Source organism: Urocampus carinirostris, chromosome 5, assembly GCF_059441175.1.
Source record: "Urocampus carinirostris isolate Australia breed hairy pipefish chromosome 5, RoL_Ucar_1.0, whole genome shotgun sequence".
Taxonomy (NCBI): Eukaryota; Metazoa; Chordata; class Actinopteri; order Syngnathiformes; family Syngnathidae; genus Urocampus; species Urocampus carinirostris.
The window spans coordinates 33,441,470-33,459,132 of record NC_142353.1 but is presented as its reverse complement, the minus strand read 5'-3'; the positions used below and the strand labels follow the sequence as shown (position 1 = coordinate 33,459,132).

Here is a 17,663-nt window from a genome sequence, read left to right as displayed (position 1 = left end):
CCGGGGTTGGATGAGGAGCTTTTCACACATATGGCCAAACTGCAAAGTAGTCTCAGGTTCCCATTACAAGAAAAACATGCTTTTAAATATAATTTAAATCCCCCATAGACGGGTTTGAGCCTTTTGAACTAATCAATTGTCCAGAGGATGCATCACAATAATCCATCGGTTATTTTTTATATTTTAAGCTACTAATCACTTCCAAAAACATTTTCATTCAGGGCATTATGCAATGTTACGATGTATATAATTTTTAATATAACATGGTAAAAGAAGTACAGTAATGGGAATGCTTTCTGGATGCACATCATACGTAAGGGCTTACCTGGACACAAACCCAAGACCATATCCTTACCTGAAACTTTTCCTTGTATGTCTGTAATTCAGACACCAGGTTTTCCATCTCTTGGCTCCTTTCCTTGGAGGAGGAGAGCTCCCTCTTTATACCGTCAAGTTCGTCACATAGTTCTTGGACTTCTTTGCTGTGGAGCTCTGAGGCCTTGGATAGAGCTTCCTCCTTAGACTCGTTTAGCTCCTTAGCCTTGTTTAAACCCTGCAGCACATTTTTCTCCTTGGATACAAAGAATAAAATATATTCATATTGGCCATTACCAGAAATTGAAGGTAAAATTACATTTAATATTTATCTACTAATATTACAAAAAATATATATTCCCGATTAGAAATACAAAACACCAGGATTAGCTAAGAGACACAACAATTGACCATTCAGATAGTATGTAATGCAGTGTTGTGAGTGACTACTAACCAAAGTCATTATCTTCTCCTGGAGAGTTTTTATTTCGGCATCAAGTCTGTCTCGAGTCTCACACAGCTCCCGGTCTTTGTGGGACAGATCCTGCTCCCGTTTCTCATTGGAGACGGCCAGCTTGTTTTGTTCCTCCTCCAATTGACTTTGCATCTCCTCCAGCCTCCTAAGCAAAGGAATGAAAACAAAGGAGTCAAAAAGTATTACTACAGGTATAGTTTTGCAATTGAGGACTTTTAAAGGTACAGTATTTAATACCTTTCTTTCTGCCGCAGGTCTTCGTTCATTTTGGTCAGCTGCACCGAACTGTCACCAGATGCTGTCATCATGTCCGAAATGTCATTTTCCAGTTTGCTCTTGTCCTCGACCAGCTGGCGTATCTTCTCGTCTGCGCCTGCTAGCTTTCTTTCCAGCCCTGAGTTGAATGAGAATGGCAGCTTGTGATTCCTACAGACAGTAAATATTTTGTATACATAAAAGAAAAGCCTATATTCTTCTTACCATTAAGCTGACTCCTGAGAGACTCCGATTCGTTGGTAATAGTTGTGCAATGCTCCTCTTTTTTGCTGAGCTTTTCTAGAGTTTCTATAAAAAATATTTGATTTAAGTTGATAATTTAGTAAAGCAAGCAAAAAAAGAATAGACAAACCGAGTGATTAGTTACCTTGCATAGTTTTTAAAGATTTAGTCTTCTCGTCTGTGCTTGCAGCCAACTCCTGCGTCTATGAAAAGAAAATAAGGTTTGAGGAAGGTCTTAACACATTTATTTCCGAATTGAAAGTAAAAATGAATTGAAAACAGACACTCACAAGGTCTCCAAGCTGCTGTTTGAAAGCTTCTTTCTCCTGCTCAAAGATGGCTGAAATTTTTTCTAGTGACTGGATTTCCTTTTCTTTGCCCTCCAGCAGTGATCTCAGTTCATCAACCAACTTTTATGCAAAAACAAACACTCCCATAAAGTTTGGTAAAGCACTTTTCAACCAAATCAGAATTCAAAACATTGTCTATAAACCAATTTTCTGACTCAATATTTATTGACCGACACCTTTTTATAAGGACACCGGTAAACTAAAAAGTATAAATGAAAATTGTATATTGTAAACAAAATATTCTAAGAAACTCTTTATACTTTCCAGCATAATTAGAACTCACCTCAGTTCCCTGTGAGTTTTCTTGATTCAGACTATTATCTACTTGTGCCTTGTGGTTGCTTTGGCTACGACACAAACGACGAACCATTTGTGCCACCAACTCTTTGGTTTCTCTCTCGCCTTGGGCCTGATGCTGTAGTGCGGCCCTAGTCTCCTCCAGCTCTTTCAACTTAAGTTCAGCAGTGTGGAGCTTTCCGAGGATATCTTCCATCTCTATCAGGTGTTGGTTCTCAGCTTTGTCTACGCCAGCCCGTACGGCATGGTCCAGGCGTTCTTTGTCTTCAGCAAGGGAGGCCATTCGGTCTTTTAAGTCATGAATCTGCCTCTCGTGTGTTGCAGCGGCCTCCTCCAAGACCTGCTTGTGCTCCAGTCTCAGCCTCTCCAGAATCTCAGTGTTGTCCTTCTCAGCCTGGCTCAGACGCATGCGCAGCTCCTCATTATCGCCAGACAACTTGACCCCGGTGGCCTGTAGCTGGGCGGCTGCCTCGCCATGCGCCTTCTCCTGAGACTCCAGCTTCTCCTGTAGTTTGGCCAGCTCCTCCCGTCGTTCGGTTTCCAGCGAGGCAAGACGGTCCCTCAAGGATGTAATCTCCTCCAGAAGAGGAGAGTCGCCACCGGCGTCTGGGTCGTTGGGGGCCTTTAGGGAGTCGAGACGAAGCTTCAGGTCTGCGACTTCTCGGGTGCGAAGTGCAAGGTCCCGCTCCAGCTCCATTATGTGGGACTTTTCCGACACAGTGGCAACCTTGAAAAGCATATACCTTAAGTTCAAGCATGCAACATCCTGAACCTGTGAACTTAGAGTAAAACACGTTGAAATCCATACCAGTTACATGTGTATATGACTTGGAGTAAAACAAACACAATTTGCATCGGTTTACAGAAATTCTGAGTATCATGACAATGAACTGGTGAGAAGAAATCCACTAAAACTAGTTTAGTTGAAATACTTTATTCAATGCGTGAGATAATGAAATAGTTAAAATATTTTTGGGTCTATACAAACAATATCATTTGATTTTCGGTAATTGCATGATGGATTATAGTAACTATTAGATTCAAAGAGTATATATAAAATGCACATAATGTAATAATAATAATAATAATAATAATAATAATAATTTCCTTGTATTGTCATTCTGTGTAACAATGTACACAGAACGAAATGTCGATTGCACCTGACCCGTTGTAGCGAGCCGATGCAGCCGCAGCCAACAGAGGGCGCCGCCGACCACTTTTTAAGTCTTAGGAATGACTCGGCCGGGGCGCGAACCCGAACCTCCCAGTCTCAAAGCGGGCGCCTTACCATCTAGGCTACTGAGCTGGTATAATAACTTATCATTAGAAATCAAGAACGGGGTTCAACACTGTTTTTGCAAAATTGCTAAAATTCAAGTTGGGAGGGAATTGGAGAGACTACTGCACTATAGAATTTAGCAAGCCTTTGCAAAAAAGGAAGACACTCGTTGTCAAGAGGACATGGAAGGATGTGATTGCTTTGGGGATGGTGGGGATGAAAGGAGACATGACATGTTTTAGAACTGACAGAATTATTATTACAAATATATCAAATGGGATTTGATGATGTGCTCATGAAAAAGCTTTAATCGTATGTGAAAGTCAGGAGGCAGCGAGGCATACAAAAATGTGGTTCTTTTGAAAAAAGGGAGTAACCTTTGGGGTAGTTGTTGCAAATTGGATTATATTTACTGTTGTTAAAATTCCTGATGTTTAAACAAATGATTTTAGAATTGACAAAACAAATAACTGATTACCAACATTTTCATAAATCGATCATCTATAAACAACAGATTAGCCACAAAACTGGTAAATCCATTTATCGGACCTCACCTGTAGACGCACATTCTTGTGCAACAGTATTGATTACCCCTCTTTGCCCAAGGCCTGCAATATATCCATTACCCTAGTGTCTTCTAATTCTCTTTGGAGCTTCTCAGCTTTGGTCTTTTCAAAGTGCAGGTTCTGTTCAAGCTCCTTAATATGGACATGCTCCAGTCTGGTCTGCGTCTGTTAGTATACAACGGGGAGAGAAAGAGAGAGGGAGAACAAACCGGTGCCACCATCACATGCCAGCCCATCACAGACAAGAGAGGAAGGAGGTAGAGGGGCGAAGGGTAATAAATGGGTGGGTGGATGATAACTACCGGATGAGTGTTGACGGACCACGAGTTAGTGCACAATCCTAAAGTTGCACCATGAACACAAAAGTGGTGAATATGCAGAGAGCAGAAGAGCATTTTATGCACATGAGCAGGTTGAAGGACTGGCGGATGAGGAAAAAAACATGCAAAGCGACACCTAATGGGTAGAAAGTGAAATTTAGGATGGTGAAGAATCCCAAACTGCATTACGTGAATAGAGAAAGCAGTAATATATAATCTTATGTTTAAATGGTTTCTGATTTTGAAATTTAGTTTAGCTCAACTAGAAAAATATTGAAACAATTATAAAAATGAATAGCAAAAAAAGTGATGGCTTCAAACAAGGGTGAATGTTTGTAAGCGGTATGTAGTATTATTAAATGAATATATTTTGGTATTAACAGTATCTAAATGGTTATAAGGTAATGATTTGTGGGTAAGGAAGCATGATGAGGGAAGCATCACCAGGGGTTCCATGCCAAGCACTGGACTGACATAGGGCGAAATAAAAACAAAATCATCTATTCAAAAAATGACGAGGACAAGAAGGAAGGAGAGGTGATGAGATCACATCACTGAACGGGAGACATCAAAATATTTTATCATTAGTTGCCAGTTTTGCACTCAAAACACTTTCTTTTGAGGGTTTGTGTTTGTGAAGCTACATGCACATTCTGAGGATAAGTCATAAACTGTTAGTGCACAGGACACATACTCAGTGGTAGAAAAGGTTGAAAAGGGATATCCTAACCCTGACGACCTCGTTTTAAAACTCTAGTCTGAGTTCCTTCTGATTAAACCAAGTGGATCCCGCTGTGGAAGTAAATGACAAATTCTGGGATCAAACACAGCTTTGAATGCGAGCTGCAGTACAGCACTTAAAACAGAGCTGGCATCAACATATACCCATGAAATTTTGTACACTTTGTGTTAATTGTCCATATATTACAGTACCAGAGTGACACTTTATTGGCCCTTATGTTAATTTCCTTTAGCCTACCTATAGAATTTAATGTGGAATGTATTGATAGAGATGTGAAATAACATGAGATATGCATTTTTTTTTTTACCTCTAGGTCTCCTTTGGTGATACATGCTTCTTCCACACGGAACTGAAGGTCATCAACCTTCCTTTTTGTGTGGGGAACACATACAGTACACTTTTAACACTAATCTGTTGACTAAATTTCATGTGTTGCCTTACCTTCGCTCTTCCTCAAGTTGGTTGAACAGCTCAACTTTTTCTTTATCAGCAGCCTCCACCAGGCCATGTAATTGATCCAACTTGGCCTCAATCTTCCAAACAACACAGTGCAAATGGTAATAAAGACAGCATATAAATACATTGAGTAGTGTTAATAGAACTCCAATTACAATCATCATGTGTTAAGGGTTAGCTCTACCAGAATAGCATTCCCAAAATAATAAACATGTAAAAAAGAAACAATGTAAGCCAACACTGATCAGTCTATGGATTTTTTTTCAAATACTAAATACTTTATGCAAACGTTTAATATCTTACTTTTATTTAAAAAAATATAAATACAGAACATTTAAAAAAATTATAAAGACTCTAATGTTAATAGGAATATAATAAATGTGAACCCAAATGAAGTTAACTAGTTTTAGAAAAAATATCAAAATGAAATATTCTTATCTTAACAATTTGCAAGTGTATACACATACATCATTTCAAATATTGATTTTTTTTGTATATTATATATGATCTTTTGATAATCCAACCTCCTACATGGTGTACCTAATACAATGAGCCTGACAGCAAAAAAACGGGAAAATGTCCAATTTTCATTTTGTTTTTATAAGATTTAACTCCATTATTCCAATAATGTTACAACATACAAGTATTTAACAAATATCACCTGCTCCCGCTCATTCCTGAGGAGCGTGATTTCCTGCTCCATCTCTCCAGCGTGGCTGGTCGCTTTGGCTACCTCAGCTTTTTCCATGTCTCTTTCCACCATGAGCTGCTCAATATGTTGCTGCTTCTCCTTCAAAGCCTCCTGCAAGGCCGTCGTGCCTGAGATCTTGCGGTTGTAGCGTGATGACGTCTCCGTCAGCTGAGGGCATCGTCAGTGAAATGCAAAATTAAAAACAAATAAATGTTACCAAATTTATTTTACTCAGAATATTGTGAAATGCTCAGTGGGCAAAATTGAAGAATAAAAAGTGCTTTTAGCACTGAACACTGTTGATTGGGTTTTTAGCTAAAAATATGATAATGTGACTGAAGTTAAGTCATGCCAAAGTTCATTGTTTAATAATATCATATACCGTATTTTCCAGACTATAAGGACTACCCGAATCCCCCAAATTGGCCATAAATTTGAACATGCACAGTGGTGTGGACAAAATTGAAAATACGTGACCATAATTGTGGAATTATTGATCAGTCGACACATTTAATTGCTGACCACAATTGCATAAAAACGGTGGACAGGGATCTATCCAGAAAGCAATGGAGCACTGAATCCTGACCAATAGGCTGCTAGAGACTCAGGCGGTTGTCGACAATTGCATAAAATTTAATGCAATGGGAATCAACCTGGATTGCAGCCGCCAAAGTGCCAGATCCTATCCACTAGACCACTGGGGATACATACATATGAAAAGGCATTAGCTGTTATCTCATTATCACACTGATTTTAGTCACTGTGCCGGATATGTTAAAAAGAATTTTGTTTACAAACTAAGAATTTCAACAGGCAAATATTTTGAATATGTGCAGCCATGCTTTTATTTATATCTTTCAGGACGACAGAAGGACTCCCCACAATTTCTTTCTCTTCATTCAGTTAAGAACGACTGAATTACTTCCCTCAATGACTTTCTCTTCTTTCAGTTCAGAATCTTATGCGCTTTGTAAAGACTTTGCGAGTGAGCGATACAATACTGTATTTCAAGATCGGTTTAATGTCTGACAATACGCTCACGCCCGGACCCCATAAGGACATAAACAATTTGGTGCCGTGACCAAGTATTATGATGAGATAGAACCTAATGCTTTTTCATGTTTATTCTGTATCCCTAGAGGTATAGTGGATAGGATCTAGCACACTCCACACTGCAATCTGGGTTGCATCCAATGTTCCCTGTAATTTTCCACGGGTCTGAGCGTTCACACAAAGTCGGTGAGCAACGCTTGAAACAACAGTGAGAAACAGCAATCCCAAGTGTGGCAACTAAGTCATTATCAAACATGTCCAAAACTTGACATCACGTTACATTTTGCTGAGTTTTCGGCAATGCAATAAAAAGATTTCACTTTTGAATGAATTGACTAATGTATTATTGCAAAGGTTGTACGGCCTACAAACGTCATTTGTTTTAACAACAATTCTTTCACAAGATTTCCATGTCTTTTTTTTCCTGGTATCTTTTGTCGCATAATAGTAACATTTTGGGGGGCTTATTTAGTCAGTTGCACGATACACAACTGTATTTAATCACAATTTTTTAGAGGAAGTACAATGTTGGCAACAAGATTGACTTGGAAAAATTGGAAATCATTTGAATGCAACACAAACTTTTTCTTCTTTTTCCCTGTTTTTTTCTATTTTTTTAAATTCCTTTAAAAAAAAATCTCATTGTGTTTATTTTTTCCTAGCTGTTACTTTTTTCTTTTTGTTCTCTATTTACTTTTTTTCCTTTGTTTCTTTCTTTTCTTTTTTTCTGTCTTTTTCTGAATTTTTCCTTCTTTTTTCTCTTCCTTTTGTTTCTTTTTTTCTCAGTTTTTCACTACTTTTTCATTTTGGTATTTTTTTCTTTTTTTGTTCTATTCCCTCTTCCTTTAAGTCATTTTGTGCATAATTTTACATAATATTTGGTCATATAGGGATGAAAGAAGCAAAAACAACCTGAAGAGCCATTTAGGACCCGCTCCTTTTCGTGAGCCTAGCCGACGAAGCCGGTTATCGAAAAACTCAACTTCGTTCTACTTCGACCTTGACTTGAAAATACCGCATTTAGAATACAACGTCAGGGGAACCCTTGTACTTTTACCTTCATGCACTGTAACTTTGACTTAATTCGCTTCTTAATTAACAATTTCGAGCCCTGATTTTTGTGAGCTGGCTAGATTTTCTTGTGCACGAAAAAGCTCTGGGTAGTGCACAATTGCGCACACGCGCAGCTTAGAGGGAACATTGCGCTGGATAGATTTTCCTGTGCACTGAGAATGTGCGGGCAGTGCGCAATTGTGCGGGAAGTGCGCGATTGCGCACGCGCGCAGCTTAAAGGGAACATTGGTTGCATCCAATGTTATGAAATTGTGTTCAGTGATATATTCCGACTGAAATCAATGCACATATACAATTGATATACTGTAGTTTTAATTCCCAGTGGCATAAAGTCCGGTGCGCCTTAAATGTAAAAAAAATATAAAAGATCACAAAAGACTACTTTTTGGTGGTGCGCTTTATAATCCGGTGCACTTTATAGTGCGTAAAATACGGTATATTTCTTTAACCTTAAATTGCAGTATTTAACCCTTTTTAGACTATAAACTGGTTGGACATAAGCACATTTTGATGGACCAAACTATAAAAAATAAAAACATAATAAAGCATACAACTCATTAATCCTTATTTGAATACAGTTTTAGACACTTTCTCTTGTCTGTCTAAAGATCAACTACTACTTGGACAAAATACGTCACAGCACAAATGTTGCTTTATGAGCGCAGTTTGGGTCATCACGCTCAATTGTTCACTTTCAACTTGTGGGTAGCCTGTACTTGGCAATTGTGTTTACAAAGTGGAGTGGTAGAGTTGCATGTGTGTATTAGAGCATACACTTAAATCAACCATAAAGAAGAGCGTTATCTCACCAGGCCAGTGCGGCTGGGCTTGGCACTCACGGAAGAGGCAACAGAGCTCATAGTGCTAATGGAGGAGGCACTGGGGCTGCGCTTCAGGCTACCTGGCGTGGCAGAAGCCTTGCGCACCGCTGCCTTGGCCTTTGCCGGCGTGGTGGAGGGGAAGCCGATGCGAGTGACTTTGTGCACTGGCGCGAATAAGCCGTACCTTGGCTGGCACTGGAAGTACCTGCGGAAGCAAACAGCGAACAACATCTGGAATACACAGTGGTACTTTGAAATCCCAATTGAAATATTTGGGGTAATGCATCGAAAAATCATTTTAACCCTCTTGAAAATGGTAATAATTGCAAAAAGCACGACCATTACCGTTAAAGTGTCTCAAGGTTCTTCTTAAGATTATGGCTCGTAAAGCAGTCAAAAAACTTGAGTATCGTATTTCCCACACTACAGCTTGACCCAGATTATAAAGTGCACCCCCTAAAAAAAGTCTTTGGTCATATTTGTTTCATAAATACAGTGCACCAGATTATAAAGCGCATAAAATTGAAACTAGAGTAAGAGCTATCGTGCTTATTCATGTATATAATACACTTACGGCATAATAATAGCCATTCAATCAAAAAGTATAGTCTGATTTGCAAAACATAGTTTGACGCGGATCGCGTTAGTGAGGACACAGACCCTAAACTACCAGTCCTCAGTTGTACAGATGCCATACGATAAAGCATCGCGTCAATAATGTTGCAAAAAAGAAACGGAAAAAGTATTTTAACAAAATGGGTGCATAGGCGAAGAGTTGGACAGACAATTTAATCCATTTAGAATGCACTATACAATTCTGTGTTTTTGGCACTGTGAGTAAAAATTGATGATGGGATAAACTCATACCTTTTCTAATATCGTCTGTACCACTGGAGTTTTAGTAAAGTACATACGATGAACTAAGATTCATCATGACAACATTTGAGAAAACATTTGCAACAGTTGTACATCTAGTTAACACTCATTTTCAGATGAACATGTGGAAACTCGATAGTATTCGTTTGGTACCTGGTTCCTGCCACCGCGCCATCATTCTTCCCCAAGGGTTCATCAAGCTCAACACCACACCACTCGCCTTTGGCGAAATCTGTCTCACCGATGAAGCGCACTACTCCAGCCTTCGTTCCACCGACCTTAAGGAGTGGGAAAAAAAATTATAAGACAGATTTAACAAAAAAGGCAAATAATGGGTAAAAGAAAAAACTGTTGCATTATGGTGTATTTTGTGTTCTTTCTTGCATGGCACCAAATATTGTGCTCCTCTTACCTGTTAATGGAGAAGTGGGATGGTGTTGGGCACCAAGTGATATCTATCTTGAAAGCTCTACAGAGTTTACATACAGTGCATAATTTTGACATTTTACCATTACTTAGTTATGTTAGTCAAATAATCTAAATTGGCAGCAATATGTAGATGTTTGCTGTTGTAGCATCCAAGGGTGAAAAGTGCTGTTTTACAATTTTAAAACAATATATCTGCAAATTTTTACTACTAGTCACAGAATTAGAATAAACACAGAGCCAAAAGCGAGGGTTCTAACATAATCTGCTTTGCTAATCTCCTATCCTAAATGACATAATTCCAGCAAAGCATCTGAAGTCATGCAAAGGCTGAATAGATGGCGTTCAAAATGTCAACCCAGGGGAAAGCCTGTTTTACACTTGCGGCTGCGTAAAATACTATTTTCTGAGTTTCGGGGTATAATAAATTGAATACTTCACTTTCCTAAAATTACTTCCAAAGGAAAACCCTTGATTAACAGACTAATTTGTATACAAATAGTTGAGTAGCATGGCCAGCAATCACGTCAAGACAGACAGATCTTAGTGAAACTTTAATGCTGAAGACATGCAGGCAAAGTTTTTGATCTTAAGTTAAAGTTTAGATGGGAAAGAAAATGTTCACTAAAGATTTCATTCTAATTTCAATTGAGACAAAATAAAAATAAGGTATTTCATTCAGCATATTAAATATGTATTTTAAAATTTAGAGTAAAACTCATGATTTCAAATTGCATTATGATCAAATTAAAGCTTTACAGAATATGGAACCTTTTTTACGTGCTGCCGCCATTTTCAGGCTTGAGTCAACATTGCAGCCAGTGTCGAGCTCCTTATGTTGCATGCACAACTGTACACGCATTTCTTAAACGTGCTTAAAAAAAACAACAACAATCTTATTTGGGGTTTGGACTGTACTTAGAACACGTCTTTTCTTACTTTTACCAGTTTCATGCCACACTAACAAAAAACTGTGGGGATGAGCATAAAGTCACTCTCCAACCCAAGCCCTGCACCCCATTCTGTGGCCAGAACAGCTTAGCTAAAAGTAATATAAAAGCACATAGGCGTGGTGCAAAAGCAGCAATCCTAAGGGCTCTTTGAACTCAGTTGGGGATTGTTAACAAATAAACAATTGAGAAAATATTCCAATTTCAACGTTTTAAAGGACACCTCAAAAGATGCACCCTACCTTTGGGGTAATGAAAGCATTCGTATAAAGGTGTAAAATAGTGCCGATTTGTAAAAGACTGACTCCAGTTGGCCAAAGTGCACAACACTTAAGGAACAGTAGGTTATAGAGTATCATATTTCCAAAATAAGTGAATGCTTAATTTATAATGTGATCAATTAATCGAGTGTGTATGCTGACATGCCTAAGTTATAATAGAGAAAACAGTAGGGGCTAAACTTTACCAACACACGATCTCCCATCTTGAGCTCCCGTTCTCCTTTCTTGACTGAGCCGCTTTCTGACAGGTTCGAAACGGATCCACTATTGGCAGAAGCCAGGTTGGAAGCCTGCATTGCAGGTACTGCGGACGAGGCTGAGACCTTCTTGGGGATCGAGGAATTGCCTACCGACGGAGTGGGCGAGGCGGCGCGGGAAGGAGGCGCCGTCTGAGTGCCGTCCGCTTCGCCCTCGGTACGAGATAGCTTGGAAGGGCGGGTGAAGATCCCTCGCAGGGCTTCGCACTGAAAGTAGCGCACACCTGCAACTGAACCGTCATTCTTCCCGATTGACTCGTCCAGAACGATGCCTGCCCATTGTCCGGGGGCAAACTGGGTCTCTCCCAAAAACTGGACATAGCCTGGTTTGGTCCCATTCACCCATACGCGCTCGCCAATCTGAAAACCTTCGCTGACATCGGGATTGTCATCTACGCCGGCAGCTGATTTGTTGGCTACAGCGGCTTTAGTTCCTGTTGAAAAGAAAAAAAAAATCATATTAATAAACAATAGATAATGAAATCAGTAGCTCAGGAGGTAGAGCGCTCGTCTTGGGATCAAGGGATCCCAGTTCGAATCCCGGCTTGTCCGTGTTACATGTCGAACTGTCCTTGGGTAAGACACTGAACCCCTAATACCCCCAATAAGCAGGTTAGCGCCTTACATGGCTGCAAGGCCGCTATTGGGAAATGTGGAGCACATTGTAAAGCGCTTTGGGAAGTCATTGACTTGAAAAGCGCTATATAAATGCAGATAATTTCATTTCATAATAAATCATGAAAACTTCACCTGGAAGGCACAGCAGCAAAAGGAAAAATTTAACTTAACCTAAATGTTGTGTTAGGGAATTGGCACCACTAACCATTTGCGGCTCAAGTTTGTTAGTTAATTTAGCATCCTAACAAATTTGTCACATGCATCCATAACCATATATTCCCATTGCAATTTGATTTTCAGGCCCCTGAGGGACATCAATTACATCTTATAACCTTGGAACGGGTCACTGGAGACCTTGGCACAGTGTTTTATTTAAATAGTGGGGCACCCCTGGGGGCGCAAGGCTCCATCAAGGGAAGCGCGGCCGCTTTTGACTTTGTTTACACTCGTTTGACCTCGTTTACACTTAGCCTCTACGCAATTCATATACTAGCAAAGAGTATAAGCATTCAGTATCTAGGGTAAGTAGGAAAAGTAGCAGAGCCTGAAGTGAGCATATGAAAAAAATAATTAACTAGGATGAGGAGACAGGCGAAGAGAGGAGTGGGAGAGGATTTCTTCTTCTGAGGGAGGGCGTGACAGAAAATAACAGAAACACAGCCCTGACACAACATAAGGGTTAAAGAAGCTGTAAAAATTTTAAACTTTTTTCACCATCTCCTGGCTTAGTCATATTTGCAGCCTCTGCCAAACTCAGTACGTTGCGCATGCAAGTACAGTAAGTGCATTTTTAGACTGACTAGAATAAACTCTTCCTTTTACCATGTTTCTTAGGGTTTGGGTTGGCCTTTAGACTCTAATTGAGGTAGGCCTTTTCTTACTCACCATTTTTATGCTACACTAATAAATAGAAAAGAAAACCTACGGGGACAAGCATGACTCTCCACCGCTCCCCCATTCCCTGAACCTAATGTATTCCGCCCCAAACAGCTATGCTAAAAGTAAAATAAAAGATTGACGAAAAAAATATTATAAGGGCTTTTTTAACTCAGTTGCTCATTGTTAACACATACTAGAGAAAATATTCTACTATCAATTTTTAAGGACACATAAGATGCCCCCCACACCCTTAAGAAGTTTAATGTACCCCAAAATACAGACTGATGCAAAAAAAAATGGTCCTACCTTAAACTTTAGTATTGACAGTACCCTTAAAGAAATGTTTTCAAGAATAAACAAAACATTCCCTGAAAATGTATCATATTGTCACTCATGGCTATAAATTAAATATTACATCTTCCATACAGCGGCGCAGTGGTTAGCGCTTGTGCGGCACAGTTCATGTCATGGGAACCTCCTGCGTGGGTTCAAATCCAGCTCCAGACTTCCTGTGCGGAGTTTGTATGTTCTCCCCGTGCTTGCGTGGGTTTCCTCCGGGCACTCCGGTTTCCTCCCACGTTCCAAAAACATGCATTTCAGGTGAATTGGCCGGTCCAAATTGTCCCTAGGGGTAAAAGAGCGAATGAGTTGTCTGTCCCCGTGTGCCCTGCGATTGGCTGGCAACCAGTTCAGGGTGTCCCCTGCCCACTGCCCGGAGATGGCTGGGATGGGCGCCAGCCCCCCCGCGACCCTAATGAGGATAAGCGGTACGGCTAATGAGAGATGAGATCTTCTATACATGAAATATTTCACAAAACTGTACAAGCAAACAAAAATTTTAATTTTAAACTTGAAATATGAATACACAACCATTACTCTCACAACTATTTCAAGGCCACCAATTATAAACAGTATTGTTTTGACATACATAAAACTATTATTCGAGTGTTTAATTTGAGTTTCATACATTTACTGCTAATAAAATCTGTCTAGAGTTTACTTTTGATGCCTCATTTTACTTAAAAATGACAGTTTTTATTATAGTCATGTTGTTAAAAAAACGTAATTCCTAAAAAAGGGGAAAAAACAGTTTTGATTGATATAAGAAGCAAAAATACAACAACTATCACATAGACGTGCATATTAAAAAAAAAAAAACATAGGTCAAAAAATGGCTTTTTTTTCCCCAATAGCATGAGCCCCACCTAATACACACATATAATACACACAGTCCCTTTAACTTTAGACCACAACTGCATATAAAATGCTGTTAAATAATCAAATCGGTCATGCAATTAGGGCTGGTCAACCGATGTAACACTCAGAAATGATACTACTAATTTTATTTATAATTAAATTAGGAAGCCTGGGTTTGAAATCATTTTCTCCAAAATATGTCACGGTTTTCCTTCATGAAAAGCATAATTTGATTTTAGTTTTCTCCGAGAGTACCCCAAATCTTGACAATTGAGTGCGTCCGCTTATATTTAATTTTAAGTAGTCATCTCTTGCAATTCGACCGACTTGCAAGAGAAGTGTTAACATAATCTCTATTGATTCGTTTTACCTGTGCTTGGGTTGGACTTGGGGCCACTGATGCCTGGCGCCCGGACAACCTTACTGGGGGCTTTGATCCCACTTGCCTTGGCCGAGCTCATGTTTCCTGGGGTGATGCAAGCCAAAGTCGGTCAATGGGTGCCAGCCGAACGTTAACCATGTAAACCTGAAAGTGAAGGCCCCTAAATGGTTGGGGAAAGGAAAGGGGGAGTAAGGCTAAATGGCAAAAAAAGGGAGAAAAGTCCGTACTGGAGGCACACCCTAAAAAGGAAGAAAAAAAAGACTTGATTACAGAGTTAATAAGAATTAACCAAAATAAGTTTAAAATGTCCTATCTGTGTCCACAGACACTATGGTAAACAGGACCTCGAGTCATTCGTGGCGACTTTGTTTTGGAAGTCACTCTGTTCCTGTGAGCACATCAGAAACCATGTCACACGCCTAAAAATACTCTCTGAAAGGCCAGACGATACGCCGGAACAGCTAATGCCTCCTGGTGGCATCCGCGACCTTGTTGGCGGAGTGAACGTGGCAACTCGCGCTTTTTGTTCTGCCAAATGAAATGAATAAGTCTGGCTGGACGATGGAAACTGGATTACGGCATAAAGCAAGCTCGGCCGGGGATGGGGGGAAATCAGGAGGGCGCAACTACCACCAGCAGTGGTAGATAAGCCTATTTGTCAGATTAGTGGCCCACAGGCGCCTTTTGGAGCAATGTTTGATTTTAAAATGGCTTTTCTGCACATTCACATGGCTGAGAACTTTCGGGCGTTTAGCTAATTTTACAATGTAGTGACATCTTGGCAACAGCATCAAACATAGCAATGAATAAATATGACAACAATTGTGTGTAGATTTTAAAAATTCCTATTCTGGTCAAGGCCCCTTGCGTCACATGGAAAGTATCACATGAGAAGAGTAAAAAAGTGGGCAGTAGCAAAGTACTGGTTTCACTAAATGTAACATCAAAACAGCAAAAATTCCAAGCTGAACTGGTGACAGCACTGCAATCAGGATTCGTATACCTTTTTCGTGGCCAAATTCTATTTTCTCCAATACCATTAAAATGAAAAATCCAGTGTGAATCATACATTTTGCTGGTGCACAAATGTATCTGCAGATTACATATCTGATTTTTATTCTTGATTGTGCTTTTTCAAGACAAATTGTTTTGGGACTTTGAAAAAAATTGCAAATACATTTAATCTGGAGACAAATCTCTCCCAATATAAGGTGGTGGGTAATATGTAGTTTACATTTTTTGTTGCAGCAAGTTTTTCCCATTACAATTTACCACTGGGAAACGCTACTAATAATGTCCATAATTGATACGCAACCTTTGCACTAATACACATTTAATAGTGCTCTGTCAAGATGTATCATACACCTGTCCTCTTAGACACAGCCTGTAGGGGGCCGATGACGCTTATAGGACAATGCTAGACAAACTAATGCCTGCTGCTGTAAATCACGAGGGAAGAAGAAATGCATTGGCAAAGCAAAGCCACCGGTGAGCAGTGTCGGTCTCATTCTTATGCAGACTTGTTGAGAAACATGGCAAAAATTTAAAGCATTTACAGGAACTTCATCAAAAATTCAAGCACAGTTCAAGCCTTGAAAACACAACATTTGAAGCATATTAAAGGATTTCAAGCAATCGTACGAACCCTCTGCAATATAAACACCCTACTTTTCCCTCTTCAGAAAATAGACACCTGGGAGAGGAAAGACTTATATGCCTCTCGCTTTAACCAACCTCGTCTCTCTTTTAGGGATTTATTAATTCAGCAATGTTTGCTGCAACTTGTCTGAAAATAAAAACTAACTGTGGAAGAAAAAAATCTAAAGCAGTGACACACCTAATGGCCTACTATATACACACACTGTGACAATGTAACACATACACAGTCACATATGAATCCACAACCCCACACACTGTCGTGATATTTGTCAGTCAGATGAATGAAAAGCGGCAATCATCTTCGACCCAGTTTAACTGGAGCGCTCCACATTATACCGCTTTTCAAGCCTCGGGTCATGGGACTGCTAGAAAGAACAAGAACACGACTTTAACTCATTCGATTTCTTTGTGGGTCCCATAGTGATATCTTAGATGTGTCTGGAAGAAGACACGCTACGTTTTTAGCCACCATTCATGTAAAATAACCAACTCGGTCTGGAGAATTTTCCAACACAATCACAGTAATCTCTTCGCCATGTGCTAATCTGTAGTAAGGCTTGACAAGGGGGAAGCTGGCGGGTGTGAGGAAGCAAAATTATGGAGAAGAAATATATATGGATGCTCATGGACGATATCAACGATTGCACAAGTATAAATTATTGGTGCCTAAGTATCAGAACATGTTTCCAGAGTACATGTAAAACTGTACACATTGGTATACCAAAAAAAACATGACTATTTTCATGAATACTTGCATAAAATCTGTTTAAATTTGTAAGAAAAATTATCCTGTAGATAAAGAGCCAACCTTTTATTCTGTAACTTCCCAAGGGGAAGTACCATTGTTTGCCACCAGACATGTTTCTAAAATCAAAAAGCGTTGATTGCAAAGTTTGTGTTTAATTGATTGTTTCTTCTTATGGATGCAAAAAATCTGATCAGATATTTAACTTGACAAAGCATTGAACACAATTTGGGGGCATCTATGTTTGAACACTTGGGGCATGAAAGAGGGAGAGGAAATATATTTTAAAAAGCCAAAAATACCAGTAACAATAGAATAAAATAAAACAATGGGATAATATTTGTTCATCTTGGCAGGTAGCCTAGTTTACCTGGTCAAAATATTGGTGCCACAATATCTGAACAAGCTTTCAGAGCACACATACAGCTGTACAAATTGTGATATCAACAACACTTG

General features: G+C 39.5%; 1 protein-coding gene across 6 annotated transcripts in view; it reads right to left on the bottom strand.

Moving 5' to 3' along the window:
* clip1a (CAP-GLY domain containing linker protein 1a) overlaps nucleotides 1–17,663 on the bottom strand; it is a 34,341-nt gene that overhangs the window by 14,122 nt on the left and 2,556 nt on the right. For 5 of the 6 annotated variants that reach the window (XM_088336488.1, XM_088336490.1, XM_088336493.1 and 2 more), the window contains exons 2-16: nucleotides 14,792–15,042; nucleotides 11,656–12,161; nucleotides 9,967–10,091; nucleotides 8,926–9,142; nucleotides 5,960–6,157; nucleotides 5,284–5,375; nucleotides 5,150–5,210; nucleotides 3,841–3,945; nucleotides 1,922–2,662; nucleotides 1,579–1,698; nucleotides 1,434–1,491; nucleotides 1,271–1,354; nucleotides 1,028–1,184; nucleotides 770–935; nucleotides 356–571 (exon numbers count right to left, since the gene is read on the bottom strand). In XM_088336488.1, the coding sequence (XP_088192614.1) occupies nucleotides 356–571; nucleotides 770–935; nucleotides 1,028–1,184; nucleotides 1,271–1,354; nucleotides 1,434–1,491; nucleotides 1,579–1,698; nucleotides 1,922–2,662; nucleotides 3,841–3,945; nucleotides 5,150–5,210; nucleotides 5,284–5,375; nucleotides 5,960–6,157; nucleotides 8,926–9,142; nucleotides 9,967–10,091; nucleotides 11,656–12,161; nucleotides 14,792–14,882 (2,937 nt within the window). In that variant the 5' untranslated portion in view covers nucleotides 14,883–15,042. The remainder of the gene's footprint in view (nucleotides 1–355; nucleotides 572–769; nucleotides 936–1,027; nucleotides 1,185–1,270; nucleotides 1,355–1,433; nucleotides 1,492–1,578; nucleotides 1,699–1,921; nucleotides 2,663–3,840; nucleotides 3,946–5,149; nucleotides 5,211–5,283; nucleotides 5,376–5,959; nucleotides 6,158–8,925; nucleotides 9,143–9,966; nucleotides 10,092–11,655; nucleotides 12,162–14,791; nucleotides 15,043–17,663) is intronic. The other variant, XM_088336491.1, reaches the window with a different exon arrangement.